Consider the following 17248-nt stretch of genomic DNA (forward strand, 5'->3'; position numbering starts at 1 on the left):
CGTGTTTATAACCACAAAAGCAGGGACTTCTAAGCTTAGTTCGTGAGCTGCGGGGTAAGCTGATATCAATTATCTTTGGGCCGGATGTAAATCACGACTTACTTATAAGGGTATAAATGCATACATTTTGCACGTAGGAAACTATTAGGTGGGACATTCTGTCTGGTAAAATAATCTTGTTAACCCGCCATCTGTTACCTTATTGCTTGAAATTTTGGCGACACGTTTATTTAGCGATTTTGAAAAATCCGTATTAACTTTAAATATTTTTATTTATTTCAGCGATTTCTCGTAAATTTTGGAACATGAGTCCCTTAATTTTCCAAACTTTCATGAGAATCCTTATTTAGCTACATTTTAATTTAGGTATTTTTTAAAAAATCGCTAAATTCACTAAATTAAAGTGTCACCAAAATCTCATGTAATAAGGTATTAGCTCGTCGCGATAGACTTCTGAATCAAATAACTACTAATGTCTTCCCGTGACGAAACAAACCGAAAACCGAGACCGGTTTTTTGATTGGTTGATGCCCAAATCAATCGCATAATATGTATAATTAAAGTGATTATGAGTAATTTAATGAGATCTGTAATTTGAAATTGACGGGCGGGATGGTCATATATTTGCTTTTTAGCACGTTTCCACTAATGAAAACAGATTCTAACACCGAAAACAGAGTTAACTAACGGAAACTTTGGCGACCAAACAGAACTACGAAATACGGGAAAACCGGAAGTAAAGTTACACCTGTGTAGCAACCGCGCAACTTGGCAACGAGATACTGTAATGGGCTCTTAATTTCCATAACTGTCTGTTATATGTTAGTTATCATTTAATCGTATAATTCATAGTAGTTGTAAGAGCTTATACATCCAGTAAAATTGCCGACATTACTCCAAGTTTATTGCCAAACACAGTTTAATGCAGTTGTCCAACTTGATTTCCTGAAGTCGAATTGAAAAAGGAAACACGAAACTTGAGAAAATTGCTGTTAATAATCGAGAAAATACAATGTTCCGACTGCAATGCTATAGAGAGGAAGTAGGTAAGAAAAAGTTTGGTTACTTGAACTCTCGTGCACTTAAAAATTATTTTATTATTTTATTTCCTGTAGAACTCTTATTATCTTTAAAACCATTGTTTATTATTGTACTGTCGATTATGTTTGTCTTTATGTTTTTATTCGGCATTTTCTCAAGTGGTGAGCCATGGAACTGAAGGATATGGACGACAAGTGTTGGGTAATGTTGGCCACGGAAGTGGCCGCGTTTATTGATTTGTATATATAGCTGACCTAAAAATTAATTGTCAATCTAAAGTGCGTGAGGTGCACGAAGATGCGCCAAACCCAGACAGAAGCTTATAAAACAGTATTTAAGATACAAATTAAGGAGGTGCCAGGGGATGGCGGTTGTTTCTGGTGATCTTGTTTGCTTGGAGCTCAAACTGTAGTGTGAGCCTGTTTACTAGACAAAGGGAAATTGCTAGGACATCTACAATAGATTAAGTTAACTATAATAGAATAATGTATTTCTTCAAACGGAAACCTAAAATTACTTAATTAACCCTAATCTAATATACTTTTTAATTACGGAAACACCTTGCGACTAAAACATAAAAGCCTTTATTCACCATAAAGCTCATTTATGTGTATCTATGTTCGTTTGTCTAAAAAATTAAATGAAGGACATATGAGAACTCCCCAATATTAATAATTACAACATGGATTTTTTGTAATAGTAGATACAAGGATGGAATAATAAATACAGTCAAAGTATAATTACAATAGTAAATGAGCCAGATAAAAGGTTATATATATGAATACAGTGGAACCCCGTTAATACGGACACCAAGGGGACAGGCCAAATTGACCTAATAATGAACGGGTTAACGGGGTGTCCGTATTAAGCGGGGTCCGAGAAAAAAAGTCACGGACACATGTTTTATCGCACATAGACGAAGGCAAACGTTTTTACGGCAACAAAACGTTGTTGAATCTGCACTGTAACTGTAACAAATGCAAACTGTGAACTCTCTTACGAAAATAAACAGTTTTTACAATAACCTAGCTTACGATCTAGCCAGACACTGGAACTAAACTTCAATAAACTGAACAGTGGAACTATCTGAAAATGCCACAACTTTACTATACAACAAGAAATAAAATGCATTTCAACAGCAACAGAACGCTTTCTATAAAGTTTCATTGGAACTGAAACTCTGACCGGTAACCGTTTTTAAACTCTACAAACTCATTTGAAAATGTCGGTAACTTTTGCACGGAAGCTTTTAGCTTGCGACACAACGCAGGCAGACTGAAGATTCGACAAACCTTTGCAAGTCACGCTATTAAGGGACTGTGCAATAATTATCGGAAGGGGGGGGGGGGGAAGGGGGGGGGGGGGGGGGGCGAAAAATGAGCCTCGCAAGGAGAAATATTACACGAGACCCCCCTCTCAACAAAGGAAAATTAGCTCTGAACCCCCTCCAAATCTCCCAATAATTATGACGAAATATTTAGTTAGGATCGAGCAGGCGAAGAGCCATGCCACTCTGTGGATATACTGCCCGATGTGCCATTATTATTACATTATTATTATTATTATTATTATTATTATTATTATTATTATTATTATTATTATTTTTAGTACATAAGCCTGAATCCTTTACTTGCTTTGAAGTGAAACACATTCGACATCAGTGTCTGGGACAAAGAGTACCTCGTAACTGTGTTCGATAAAGTCGCCCATTTCTGAGGAGTCTGACTAATTGTGCATCGTCTTCTGAGTCGTCTGGATCTTCTGAGTCACTAGATTGTAGCTCAGAATCACTAGTTGTGTCATTGTCTTCAGGTTTCACTATTTGTTGAGCAGTCCGAACGTAAAGTAGAAACACGAACTATTAGCGTTAGTAAGTAAGTTGCTTTCCCTCCACAGACCTGTAAATTGTGTTGCTTCAAGTACAATCTTAACTTGTGTGCCATTAGCGAGCTGACATGGGCCTCATTGTTGCAGTCAATGTTTGTCAGAGTGTTTCTTTCAGAAGCTCTCTTATGTGCCTTCATAGCGAGAAATTCCTGATGTTCTACAAAGCCTTTACAGGCATTCTCGTCAACCATTAATTCCTGACACAACTTTTTGGAGTACGTTACCGTTTGAAGTTAGTTTTAAAAAGTTGGTTTTTACTTTAGTTTTTTAAAAAAAATAGTTTGTACTTTAGTTTTTAAAAAGTTCTTCTACGCCACGGACTAAAGCGTCCGTTTCGACTTCATTAGATACCTGAAATACATGAAATATCTTTGGTATTTGAATCTTAAAGTCTATTTTAGTTTCCCCCCTACTTTCCCCAGAAATTTACATGTTACCCCCCTCTGTAAGGCTGTGAGTTTACATTGTATCCCCGCTCTCTCGTTTTACTGCCCCCCTCCCGATAATTATTGCACAGTCCCTAAGCTACTCTCTTTCTGTCATTTTTTGACCAGGATGAAGTTAGCAAATAATTGCGACAATGAAAATTGACAGTGCACAGATAAATAGTGTCCGTAAAGCGGGGTTGACAATGTATCACAGTTTGTTACTCGGGACACGGAAAACTGTCCGGCTGTTGTCCGTATTAACGGCCGGGTGTCCGTATTAAGCGGGTTCATTTAAGGTAAAATGTATTAAATTTTTTGTCGGGACCAACGAAACTTTCCGTAATACCGGGGTGTCCGTATTAAGCGGGTGTCCGTAAAGCGGGGTTCCACTGTACAGGTTCATTGAACGAGTCAAGGAAACACGTAAAATTGTTAAACATTTATAGTACAATCCAGTTTTTAGTTAATTTAGTATTGCTGTTTTCCTAAGGCTGTTACATACCACAGGTGTGGTCGTGGTCTGCTTAAACTCACCAATGCTCTCACGATTTTTCTATTCTTAAATATCCGAGCATGTTTCCAGAGGAAAATTTTTTCTACACGTTCTATTTACGTTTTGAAGTTTGTTTAAAACTTTGTAATTTCCAACTTATCGTCATTGTTGTCGCAAGCCAAACTCGCTGCGGTGGTTTCTGGGTCAGGACTCTCTGACTCGTGTTCCCCAAAAGACGATTTGTTGGCCACTGATACTGCAGATGTATTATAGTAAGGTTGACCTTCATCTAACTGGTCCAAGTCTAAATAATGAACGTCTCTTTGCATCCAGTCCTCCAGATCTTGACATAGCTCGGTAAAAGTTGGCCGCGCATCAGGATTGTCTGCCCAACAGTGCTTCATCAATTGATAGCTGTGTTGAGGACCAATGAGACATTAGCTCCTTCATAACATGCTGCGAACGGTTGAATTAACCTCCTTACTCCACCCCCCTCCACACCCAACACACACCTGTGTCTTCTAGATATTAGATCCCAAAACCTTTCTTACAGTTTGCCCCTATTCCACAAGCGAGTCGACAAATCCATTAGTATATTCAGTAGAACCTTCCTCTTTCGGTAACAATACTGTATGTGTCGACCTGAGAAAGGTGTCTGCTTATTCCAAGTTAAAATGCAGTGTTTGTATGTGATTGGAACCAGGCCCCATTTCTTCGAAGGATGGATAACGCTATCCAGCGGGAAAGTCACTATCCAGTGGATAAGTGTTGGCGAAACAAACTACGCTATCCACGGGATAGTGATTTATCTGATGAAGAGCGTTATCCATCTTTAGAACAACCGGAGCCTGGACTTCAATGTGAGTGTTTGCTTACGGGAGGTTCTATTGCATTACGATCTATCTACATTGCATTGTTTCGCTATATATTTTTTCATGGTTGATTAACTACATGGTTATTTCTTAATTGGTTATGATTATATTAAAAAAAATCCTAATGCAGGTCCTTCATCACCAATAGCAAATGTCACTCACAATTCTTCTGAGCATGAAACTGGTTTTTCCATCCTATATTCTCTTTTGAGCAGTCTCATTAACTGTCTGTTTGTGATTCCCGGGTAAGGGTAACCTCCTAAAACAATAAATCATACACTGCTTACCACCTTTCACGCACCTTTGGGGACGCGCGGCGGCCTGATAGTTAGTGCGCTGGTCTCCGGATCGAGCGTTCCGGATTTGAGCCCTGGCTGGGACTCGGCGTTTTATTTTGGGGCAAAATAATTTTCTCTCACAGTGCCTCTCTTCACCCTGATGTATAAAGGGGTACTGGCAAATTTAATGCTGGGGGTAACCCTGTCATGGACTAGCATCCTATCGAGAGAGGAATAACAATAATCCTAGTCGCTTCATGATACGCGTACGGAAGCCGGAATAAGCTCCGGCCTAATGGGCCACTGGGCTCGAATGCAGACTTTTCTCTTTACCCACGCAACATGGATCAACCAAAACGAACGGGTTTGTTCCATGCGAACACTGGGCGCTGAAAAGGGTCAAACAACTTTCTGAAACGACTAAAATCTTTAGTTCAATTGAATGTTGATGCTGTTTTGTTGAAAAACTATTTTTTAATTTCCAATCGAATGAAGACTTCGAGCTAAACGTTTAAAGTTCCAAGCTAAACCATAACGTCTGTTTTGTCATAGAAGATTTATTGGAAGTGCTATTCTTTTAAGAGATGAACAATGGCCAAAAAAGTCTGTGAGGGATACTTTTGTAAGTGCACTAGAATACTTACCAAGAGTCGCAATCTCCCATAGCACAACACCATATGACCACCTATTTGATAAAATATTTCTAGTAAAAAACTGTTTTCTTACCAATCCTTTGAAATTACTAAAGTACCCTTTCCGGCTGCGCTTCCTCACAATCCCCCACATTCTCCTCTCTTGATTTTAGTTAAATCAGTCGACTCTTAGTAAACGCAACTAATTCCTGTCACTTCTTCACTAGCTCCCTCTTAATATGAGTACACATCATAACATATGGAGAGAAATTTGACGAAAGCGTCTTCAAATTAACATGGAGAGATGTTAACTAGATGCAAGACAACTTTATTAACGTAATTCACTTACACGTCACTTTTCGTGGTGAAAACACCGTCTTTTATGGCTTCAGGTGACATCCACTTTACAGGAAGTTTATTGTGTTGACCTGTCACGTGATATACATTCTCTCCGAGCGAGCTTCGCGCCAAACCAAAATCAGCGACTTTGACAAGTTTGTTGTCACAGACTAAAACATTGCGGGCGGCGAGATCCCTATGAATGATGCCCTTTGCTGATAGGTATTGCTGGCAGAATAAATATCGTTAATACTGGATGCTTGCTATTTATATGAAGAACTCGGTTGGAGTAAAGTACGTTAGTTTAATGTAAGAATGTAAGGACATGTATAAGATCATTAACGAATGTAACTGAAAGGACATGTATAAGATTATTAACGAGTCGAAAGATAAAGGGCTTGCCATCAATATTTTTAACCATAAAGCGTGGTTATCTTGAAAGATAACTTGAAGCAGGAGAAGCATTCAAATGGTACGTAAATTCCAGGGCTCTGTTCTAACGGGGAAAAGACGATAATTGAACGCCCTGTTTTCGTAGGAAAGAATACCAGATACCCAAGATAAAGGGTAAAGGAGTGCTAAGCGGCCTTCTCACGACAAACTAAAATTGACAAAACTCGTGTTGGACAACTCCAAATAGTTGGCAAACTCATGCCTTTCCACGTCAAACTTGTGTCAAATCACAACACACGCCAATTTTCAACATGGCCACCGTAGTGCATTGGCACTCACGTAGAGTTGCCACCTGTGTCTTCTTATTATTTCGTCTTAAACACCGGAGAAGAAAAAGAAAGCGTTGGAGAAATAAATAGAACCGTACATTAGCAGAAATCTCTCCCTTGCTTATACTGATAAGCTCGTCCAAGGGCTTCACACAAAAGAGACCGCGGCCTTCAAAAAATGTTTGCGAATCTTTGTAGGCTGGGCCGGGGACGAAATGTCTCACACAGTCGGACAATTATAAACCTCGTCGATAAATTTTTAACTAGCTTCACGCTGCGGTCGTCCGCAATTTTAATTTGTGAAGTATCACGCAAATCACGTGAATAGAGCGCGTATTTTGATTGGTTGAAAGTTAGCAACACACGTTTGCCAATCGTTCACACGGCAAATACAAGTTTACCAACACGAAAAAAATGGTGAAAAAGTTTGCGAGAATAGAGACAAGTTCAATTTGTCGCCAACAGTTTACCAACATGTTTGCCAACTGTTGTGGTGTCGTTCACACACACCAACTTAAGTTTGCCAACAAGAGTTTGCTAACTTCAATTTGTCGTGTGAAGGCCGCTTTTGAGTTCGATGGCAGAGTATACAGGTTCCTTCTTTACTCCTTCAATACAGTTTGATCTAAAAAAAAAAACTGCGGACAAAATGACTTTACACTTACCATTCCCCTTGATATTTGCCAAGAAAAGGACATCATGTCCTGCGGCGTCAAAGAATCGTCTTCATCTCGTTCTTGTTCTTCCTCCTTCAAAGATTGAGCGCTCTCAATTTTTATGTCAATGCCACTCTCCATCTTCGAGAGAGTAACGTTAACTTCGCCAATATCTTTAATACCAGGCTTAAGCTGTTGTTTGAATAGATAGGATAACTCATAAGAACTAACCAGGCACGCAAATTAAGGTAATAGTAACGGGAAAAGCTGATTACATTTCGAGCGCAAGCCCTTCGTCGTAAAGAGGTCAAAATGAAACATAACTTACACTGCCTGCATTTTTCTGGTTTAGTGATCTTGTTGGGGTCGTCTGCGGCGGACTTTCTCGTACGTCAGCGTATGCCACTTTGGTGTCTTTTATCTGGAAATCATAAATAATAAATCGTCTAAAACGTAAATGACACTAATAATGAATTCGGCAGTGTTCTCACATTGCTGTGGATTGTGTAAAATAAACTTGGGAACTACAGTAGACTGAAAAGGAAAATCACAGTATCGAATATTGCTTGTTTAAAAGAATGTTATATTGTCGCAACAAAGGACACGAATTGTTATCGGCCTAGACCGTTTTCGCTGTGTGCCACGATTCTTGCGTCTTTCTGATGCGGCTGTTACCCTTGTCAATTATCTTAACAATCTTAGCATTGTTATATTCAAATTAAGGTCCATTTTATTACACAGCTTTTTTTATCCGTCGAAGACAGCAGACTAGCTACCGAAAGTTTATAATTTTTAAACAAATTTTGACCAGAGAACACCTTTTTACAAATTTATAATGAAATTTTAGAACCTAGAACGGGCTTAAGGGTATTTACTTCTTTCAGTTTGAAATAACTCCGTTTTTTGAACTGTTGTTGTATTCTAGAGCGTCTTAGAAATCAGTCGTTGGTAACTTTGAAGAACCAGTTTGGGCAACTCCTTGGGAGCAGCCGAACAGCTTTTGGTTTTTATCGTCCAGTAAAAATAGAGAAAAAGCACTAGGACGTATATTTCTTAACAACGCACTCTTGTAAAAGAGAAAGCTGGCTAAATATCAATTCCTGCGCCAAAGCATTTTTGATCAACCAAGTACCATTTTATGCAGTTTCAAGGTATGTTACAGCGTTTACCTTTTTTCTTCGTGCTCTCAGATATGAGAGCAGGTCTCCATGTGATGCAAACTCCACAATAAGGAAATTAAGAGAGGACTTGATGCAACAGCCAATCAAACTCACGATGTTCTTGTGTGATCCAATCGCTTTCATCAGATTAATCTCATCTAAGAAATCTTTCTTCTGATCAGGAGTGGCATTCTCTAAAAATGTTAGAGAAAAATGATTGTGAACGCTAGCAATGAAATAGGTAAAGTTTACTTATTACGCCCTGCTAAGTGGCCCGCAGCCAGAACTTATACTAACTTATACTAAGTACTACGATTTAAATGATAATACGCAATATCTTCACAGCCTTTTTTACTCATTATTTGATTTTTCGTTCGAGAGATAGGCTTCACGTTTTACCTCTTCTAACTTTCCAGGAGGCTTAGTCTGGAAAAGTAAGTCCAGTTAAGAAGCTCTATGTACACAAAGTTTCTAGCGAAGCTTGTGTGCCGTGTGTATATTAAAAAAGTCTGAAATAGTTACAAAAACAATCGAAAACATCAGTCCAAACCTTGTAGCATCTTCACCGCTACAGTTATTGTCGATTTTGTTTTCTTCTTTAATGTTATCTGAGGAAATGAACCGCCCCTCATACACGAAGGGACTTTCATGATTCCTTTGCACACTTTTCCAAATGCACCATGACCGAGCTCTTCACATATAGTGACGTCATCACCTTTCACTTCCCATTTGTCGATTCTTTGGTTTTTCTTTTGTAACTTGCTGTCGTCATTTCCCCTACAACATCAATTTTTATCGATTTAATTAAAACAATGCACGTGCTGCAAGTGACGTACTGCTTCAGAATAGAGACAATTGTGATGCAATTATCACGTCGGACGTTTTCCGCATCTGCATATCCGCATGAAATGATTCGAACGAGCTACAGCTCATTTCAAGAGAAAAGATAACGAGCAGGGTCATGAGACTTGAGTGTAAGGGCATTCTAAGTAAATTATTTATTATTATTATTATTATTATTATTATTATTATTATTATTATTATTATTATTATTATTCTCATTTGGAAAAGCTTTTGTGGTGACGAGTAATGCAAAGCACGAGGTTGTTAACTTTGAATAAAATACCGGAAAATGCCAGTTTTAAGCCCTGAGATTATACAATCTCGTAAGGGGTTATAAGGCTTTAAACTGGGAGATCTTACATCCGAAGGTACTTGTAAGCGCATATAAGAATGTTTGCGGGGAGAGAAAGACACTGAGAACGAGCTCGAGGTTGGACTGATAAGGGGGATATACTGTAAGAAATGAACCCTGATCAATCAAACGTTTAAATTTGCACACTACTTGAAAACTTCATGTCAATATCCATTTGAAGTACAATGTTCTGTGAGGTCGTTGGTAACTGGTAAATATGGAAAAGTTGAATGGTGGAATATTTATTTTCGAAGGAGGGGGGGGGGGGAGGGAGGGGCTTATTACTGGAATACCTTTCGTTAGATATGGGCCTATAACTAGGAGGGCTAATAAATCTAAATGTTCTTTATAGTGGTCATGCACTTAGCATCATATCTCTTCGAGATAGCTTGTTTACAGGCTTCCCACTGAAACAGGGGAAACAAATATTTTAAATGAACATAACACTATAGTTAAAAATCCCAACTAGCAGGAGGTAGGCCAGTTTGCTTTATACAAAGCATGACCGAAGATTTGAACTCGGGACAACCAAGAACAAATCCAGCTAGTACAGGGGCCAAAGACTTCCGGATTACAACACCAGAGCCCACAACCACTCAGGCGCGCTGCGTCCTTATTATTAATATTGACTACTTATAGTAGAATCTATTGTAACAGTCTCAAAGTCTCGAACGTAACTGTCACAGATAAAATAAACCTAAAGCCTATATAATTGCAAAACAGCAATAATTGCCTACAGCTATAAATTGAACGAATAATCAGAATAATAAAAACCTTTTATTTCTCCTTCTCCTCCAAATGTAACAAGAAACAGCTAATCCAATGATCACAGCCATCACAACACCACCAACAGCTATCACCACGATCACTAACGTAGATAACTCATTCTTATCTGTGCTGCCAGGATCCTCAGGACGTTGACTAGTACTAGGCAGCTGACTAGGAGCCCTTGAAGGTTTGGAAGCATTTTGTGATGCAGTCGTAGACGCAGTTGTTCCTTCTTAAGGAAACAGATATTGTTTTTGGTGAGTCTATTCTTTTCTCTGTAAATTTTTTGATAAAATTTTAAGTACTCCTAAGCGTTGATAGTATGCATATTTGTAGTCATCGCATAAAAAGAACTTCAGTGTTGAGAGCTATAAAGCTTTGAAGCTAACTCTGACGCCGACTTAAACAATATGGCTTCGAACTGTTTTGGAAAACGAATTCTTTCTTTACAATTAAGGTGTATACAGTTAACTCTCTCTAAGACGGACACCTTCGGGACCGGCTCCAACTGTCCGTCTTATAGAGGTGTCCGTCTTATAGGGAGTTAAAGTTTCAGTAAAATGACTTGAAAACGGCAGAGACGGGACCAACACCCGGTGTCCGTTTTATAGAGGTGCCCATTAAGAGAGAGTTGACTGTAGTCGAATTTTACAAGCGGACTAAAAAGACATCTCAAGACACCTTGTGCATCCAGGACGAGCTCTAGCCGCCTGCGTTTTATGACAGTAGATCATTCACCAAGAGCGCTAATCCTTGTCAAATTTTGTTCTGTCCCACGGGTCAACGCCACATCCCGTCATTTTCAAACTGATGTTTTGGATTGTTAAGTAGCATACCCACGGGTAATCTTTAGATTAAATTGTATGTTTAAAACAACGGAATTGTAACATAATGACTAACATAGCTTTTCTTGATGAACGGTCAACAAGTAAGCTCGCAAGAACAATAGATGGCCATCTTTTTTGCAATAGTTTCTATTAAAAGTTTGTCTTTCACGCGCCATTTAGTACGTAACGCTGGAAAGCAATCGTGCATCTCATGATAATAGTACTTTAAGATGATGATAGTACTTTAAGATTATTAGCTTCGTTTGAAGTTGATATAAGTACATTCCAGAAACATTTTTAACATCTTTTCTTTTGATCATGCGCATGTAGCTACCTGTTATTCGTTGCATAAAATCAAAATATTTCGCAAAGCAACTGAAGAACTTTAGCTTAATCATTTTTTTTTTCACCAAAATACCAACATCACTGGCCACACAATCGTTCACTTTATCTTTTGCGCTCTGTTATTGCTTTTTTGCGAGGGCCAGTTAGTTTTACTCCGTCGATTCCTGTTAAACCTTTTTATTGATTAATATCAACTAATTGATTAATATCAACCAATAAATAAATAAATTAATTAATTAATTAATCGATCTTGTGAAGGGGGTACGGGTGGGTTCAGCTGACACTGGGTAAAACGTAAGGTATATCTACGTTAATCTTATGCAAAGTACACAAGGGGTTTATAATTTGATTCTATTAACCTAATGCTCTCCTTATGGAAACTTTGCACTAAACGTATGCACAGAAGGGCAAATATTTGGGCAAATATTTGCTCGATCACAAGAAATACGCATTTCCAAAATGGCGTCTAATGCTTAACACTAAGACGACTAAAGTTCGTCCCTTCCATGATCAAAACATTGTGGTCTCAAAAACGAAAAAAAATATTCTAAAGAATACCTGAACCAAGGTAAGACGCAGTCGGCTGATTACACGATAAGGAGCTATATTTAAAATCTAATATTTCGGAAGGCACGGCTATCCTTCTTCATGGTCTTACAGAGAACGACTCTAAAGGTTAAACGTTACAGATTTAAAATATGGGATATACGATATAACACGTATATATATACATACATACATACATACATACACACACACACACACACATACATACATACATACATACATACATACATACATACATACATACATACATACATACATACATACATACATACATACATACATACATACATACATACATACATACATACATACATACATACATACATACATACATACATACATACATACATTTAATTGCACTCCCTGAAAAGGGCTTTTCAGCAGCAATGTCAAAAAAAAATATAACAATGAACGAGAACAATGACAGAGAACAAAAAACGTTAAAACGTTAAACAATTGAAAGGATAAAGAAACGTTACAATATGAAATTAAAAAAAAACTTAAATAAGATGCTATAAATGGCACAAGAATCTTAAGAGGCTGAAGTTGAAGCTTAGCCTTAAAAAGTGAACGTCTATTGTGAACGCAATGTTTTGGAAAAACGATTACTCCTTTCTCATTCAAACTTGGCTAGCAACTACATTTTTTGTGCCATTTCCTTGGACACAATTTTTTGTTAATCCGGAGCATGATGTGTACGAAATAAACTCCTTACCCACAGTGGTGTTCAGGGTGTTACGCCGACAGAAGAGTTTATTACTTCTGGTTAAATATCCGATCCACCTGGCATCTGGCGCTATGAACTGAAAGTTACCAAACGTAACACGGGGTCTGTTCCACGAGGTGTCGTTATAACTGGGAAGAAACCAGCCCTTGTGGTAAACGTTTGTACATTTCCACAGCTGGTTGGTTCTAACTCCATTGCTGGACGAAGCCAGAAAGAAAACATAGGTTACAGGACTGTCTTCCACCTGTACTGCTTGAAGGTTGTGCTGATCTTTGACAATCGTCATGCTGCCCACTGCTTTTTCTGTGAAAACTCCGTCAAGATACAGGCTGATTGTATGAGTTGGGTAATAGCCAAGGATGGAAATCAAAGCTATAAAAATAAATGTTTATAATAACTTTCAAACTTTTTTTGTGTACATGGCTTGTTTTTTCTTATAAATCAGGACATAGAAATAAAAATAATAATATATTTTTTTAAAATAAAAGTTCTTTATTAAAAAAAACTTCTCTGATAATTATCTATGGCGCAAAACTATTTACAATAAACGGTTCTATGATACAGTCGTTACAATGAAAAGCAAAATATGTTAATAATAATAATAATAATAATAATAATAATAATAATAATAATAATAATAAAATAATAATAATATTTAACAATTATTCGCCAAAGGCGAAGTGATTATTATTCAACAATAATCACTGAGCCTGAGGCGAATAATTGTTTTAGTATAATTTTTAGAGGTGATCATCAAGAACTTAAAACAATAACGATAGCAAACAAGAAAACAGCAAACACAAGTGTTCGCTTGCATGCGGTGTAAACCAGTTTAAATTATCGATTGCAATCAGAATTTATTAAGTTAAAGCAATAAAACGGAACAAAACAAACACAATGAGAAAGATAGATGTCTGGTACCTTTGTATGATTGTGGATGACTTCTAGGCGAATGTGCGAATCCTCTAAAAATGAGTAACTCCGATGAGAAGAGAACTAAATAATGTTTGCTCAATCAGTGGCTCAATCGATCTGACTGAGTTTCTCATCGATCGCCAAAACTGCCGTGTTTACGATCATTTCTAATGTCTTGAGAACCATCTCTTGAAAATATTTTCGGTCCAAAAACCTTGGTAGTTAATTTGAAAAATTCCCAATGTTTAAAATATCCAGGACTCGGACTGGTTTCTTTCAAATCAAAGAAATTTTCATTCAGCAAAAGCGGCCATTTTACTTCCCTGGATGTCAAAGGTAACGTGACTAAGAAACCAAGCCTTCAAAGCTATAATCACCTCGCGCGGGGTGATTATAGCCTCATAAGCCGAGCTTCTCGACCAATCAGAATGCTTCAATTCTTATAATCACCTCTGAAATTATACTAAAATAATATAATAATAATAATAATAAAAAATAATAATAATAATAATAATAATAAAATAACAGTAATAATAATAATAATTGTAATAATAATAATAATAATTTTAGAAAATTTTGATAATAATAATAAAACTTTATAAAAAGCTTCTGTGATAAATATCTGTGGCGCAAAACTATTTACAATATATGGTTCTATGATACAGACGTTAAAATGAAACGCAAAGTCTGATACAGTTGAAGCTCTCGTAAGCGGACACCCTTGGGACGCGAAAAAAGTGTCCGTAACTGGAGCTGGCCGCTTACGAGAATGGTTCTTGTAAGCGGTCACAAGAGGTGTAGGGGATAGATGGCCGCTCGCAGGAGCTTTTCCTGCTAGCAATAACCGGACAGACGTGGATGAGGACAAAAAAAACACTGAAATATGGTACTGTAATTTCTGTAAAATAATTGTGACGAACGGCTATGTGAAGTTGATTGATAAAAACAATATACAGAGGTTGTTAAAAAGGATTTTCTTTAGGGTGTCCGCCTATGGGAGCTTAAAAACAAAGAAAAAGTCTAAGTCGTAATCTACGAAAGTGTCCGCGGCCGCTTACGGGAATGTCCGCTTACGAGAATGTAAAAATACAGAGTTTGTATGGGAGCGTGAAACGGGGTTTCAAGCAAGGCGGTCGCTAGTAGAGCTGTCCGCTTACGAGAGTGTCCGTTAAGAGAGCTCCGACTGTATATAGAAAATGAATAAAAACTGAGAATCGTTTAAAATTGGAATGAGCAATTTAAAACGCGCGCCATCAGAAATGAAAATTAGAAAGAGAGGATCACTCGCAGTGGCTGCGCAAAGAATTGGTTTTGTCGCTTATGGGATGGAAATAAATAAAACCTAAAATGAGACTCGAGGAGTCGGACTAGTTTTTTTTTATAGAATGGCTTGAGAGTGAAAAAGTGAGGATATGAACATCACTGTTAACGTGTCGAAAAAGAAACTAAGTTGACAAAAATTGAAGCCGGGTATCCGAAAAAATTAACATTAGGGGTTCCACTGTTACTTACTGCTTTTACTCTCTCCCTCCTCCGTACTAAAGCGACGTCTACAGATAAACATGGTTGCGTAATAATTTGCCGGACTTATCCAGTAAACATTAGAAGGAATTCCATCCACTCGCTCCGAAATACCCAGACCACTGTTATCTTCTCTAATGTAAGCGTATGGCCAGGCATTGTCCGTAAAATTAGTCTCCTCCCATCCATTTTCTGGATTATTGGTCTCTTTGCATTTCCAGCTTTTATCCGTGACCACTCCGTTACTGAACACGCCCAGGAATCCACCGATCCATACTGGATTGTTAACGGACAGGGCGATGACTTTCGTTTTGCTTGAGAAGGAAAACCACCTTGCGGCGTTCCAAACGCCACCGTTACCGCCAACAAGACGGCCATCTGCGAATACAGTGAGGTTATCGTCACCAGTTAAAATGCCAACCAAACCTGCAAAAGGTAATTAGATAAAAACATAAATAAATGAATAAGTAAAAAATATTAAAGAAGTGAAGCAAGTTTTTCAAAACTCGCTTTTTTTAGATAGTCTCGCGACAAAATTCCACCCAGAATCTGTACACGACATGCATCAGTGTTTAGAATATGGGGTAAGGCTGTTCACTGTATGATATTTCTCGTCATGATATGTATTTTTTAAACCTTTGCAAGAGTTGCATATGTCGGAACAGAAATCAAAGAGGGCCCAAGGGGACACCTGAAGGGGAAAAATTGAATTTGCCTTTGTTGCACTGGGAAAATGGGATTTTGGTTTATTGACACTGGGCATCACAAACCAAAAAAATGAGAGTAGGAAACACGTCTACCTTATTACTCAGGGTATTTAGTTCACGATTTCACGCTCAATAACATTTCTAAATGTAAAGAACGGCTAAAGAAATATTTTTGATGCAGAAAAACCTAAACGAAACCAGTCAGATTACATCTGCGACTCGCTCAGCGTTTTTCTGCTCTTTTGAGTCAGCTGCAACTGAGGGTTCGGAACTACTGTGATCCAACATGACGGTGAATTCTGGTAAATCTTTATGAACTGTAGTCGTCGAAATTTTGGACATTGGGATTTTTACTACCCTTTCCTTCAGGACCCTCATAAATGTCATATTCGGTAACTATAAGTTAATTTACCTCTTGCGTTTGATTGGCTTGACATAGTGAATCGTGTACACAGCCATAAAATACCAAGGAATTTGAAGACTGCGAACATTCTGTTTTCAGTACAGCGGGATGCTATGGCAATCGTTTGCTAAAACAACAATAGATACTTAAGTCGTTCCATTATGTGTTTCTGTTCGCCAGCAAAAAATAAAAAATAAGTAAATAAATAAATAAATAAAGAGGTGGGAGGAGCTGGTATATCCCGTTTTTCACGGTATAGCTGGGGGAGTTTAGGTATGCTAAGCGCAGCCTCAGAAAAACTGTTACGTCATAGCAACTGTGCTAACTACCATCAGGACACTAGCCTGCGAATACAGCCACCTCTCATTCGCTCCCGCTACTACATGTACCTAGTAGCGCACGTACATGTAGTATCATGCACGTAAAGTCAATTATTCCGAGTAACGCGTCAGGCAAGGAATGCATGATTGTATCGTTTTTTTATTGTCGCGAACCAATCAGAGTGGAGGCCATTTTTCAACCTTCGTTCGATGCCGATCAGTAGTGGTCATTATATCCTTGATTACGCATTTTCAGATAAAACGAGAAAAAACGTGCTACTTTTTTTAGAAAACTAGAAATGTTTATGAACAAATTGATATAAAAATTGTCGGTGTTCGATGCGAATGAAATATTTGACAGCTGCTTGAAAAATGCCTATTTTTCTAATTTTCCAAGCAGGGCTTGTTTTTAGGTCCCGCAGCTAACGCGCTAAAGGCCATCAAG

At 38.0% G+C, this 17248-nt stretch overlaps 2 protein-coding genes across 2 annotated transcripts in view; both read right to left on the bottom strand.

Annotated features, from left to right (window-relative positions):
- Positions 1 to 3553: 3553 nt before the first annotated feature.
- LOC144646399 (uncharacterized) overlaps positions 3554 to 17248 on the bottom strand; it is a 75317-nt gene continuing 61622 nt past the window's right edge. The window contains exons 9-13 of the mRNA XM_078505968.1: positions 7358 to 7540; positions 5981 to 6198; positions 5644 to 5684; positions 4884 to 4980; positions 3554 to 4263 (exon numbers count right to left, since the gene is read on the bottom strand). Of these exons, the coding sequence (XP_078362094.1) occupies positions 3984 to 4263; positions 4884 to 4980; positions 5644 to 5684; positions 5981 to 6198; positions 7358 to 7540 (819 nt within the window). The 3' untranslated portion in view covers positions 3554 to 3983. The remainder of the gene's footprint in view (positions 4264 to 4883; positions 4981 to 5643; positions 5685 to 5980; positions 6199 to 7357; positions 7541 to 17248) is intronic.
- LOC144645823 (uncharacterized) lies at positions 7656 to 16517 on the bottom strand. The gene is made up of 7 exons (XM_078505362.1): positions 16493 to 16517; positions 15365 to 15799; positions 12910 to 13309; positions 10478 to 10651; positions 9059 to 9285; positions 8518 to 8702; positions 7656 to 7769 (listed from the first exon to the last, which is right to left on the bottom strand). The coding sequence occupies exons 1-7, from the start codon at positions 16515 to 16517 to the stop codon at positions 7656 to 7658; spliced, it is 1560 nt and encodes a 519-aa protein (XP_078361488.1).

Source organism: Oculina patagonica, chromosome 3 (assembly GCF_052425735.1).
Source record: "Oculina patagonica isolate OP01 chromosome 3, crgOcupat, whole genome shotgun sequence".
Lineage (NCBI taxonomy): Eukaryota > Metazoa > Cnidaria > Anthozoa > Scleractinia > Oculinidae > Oculina > Oculina patagonica.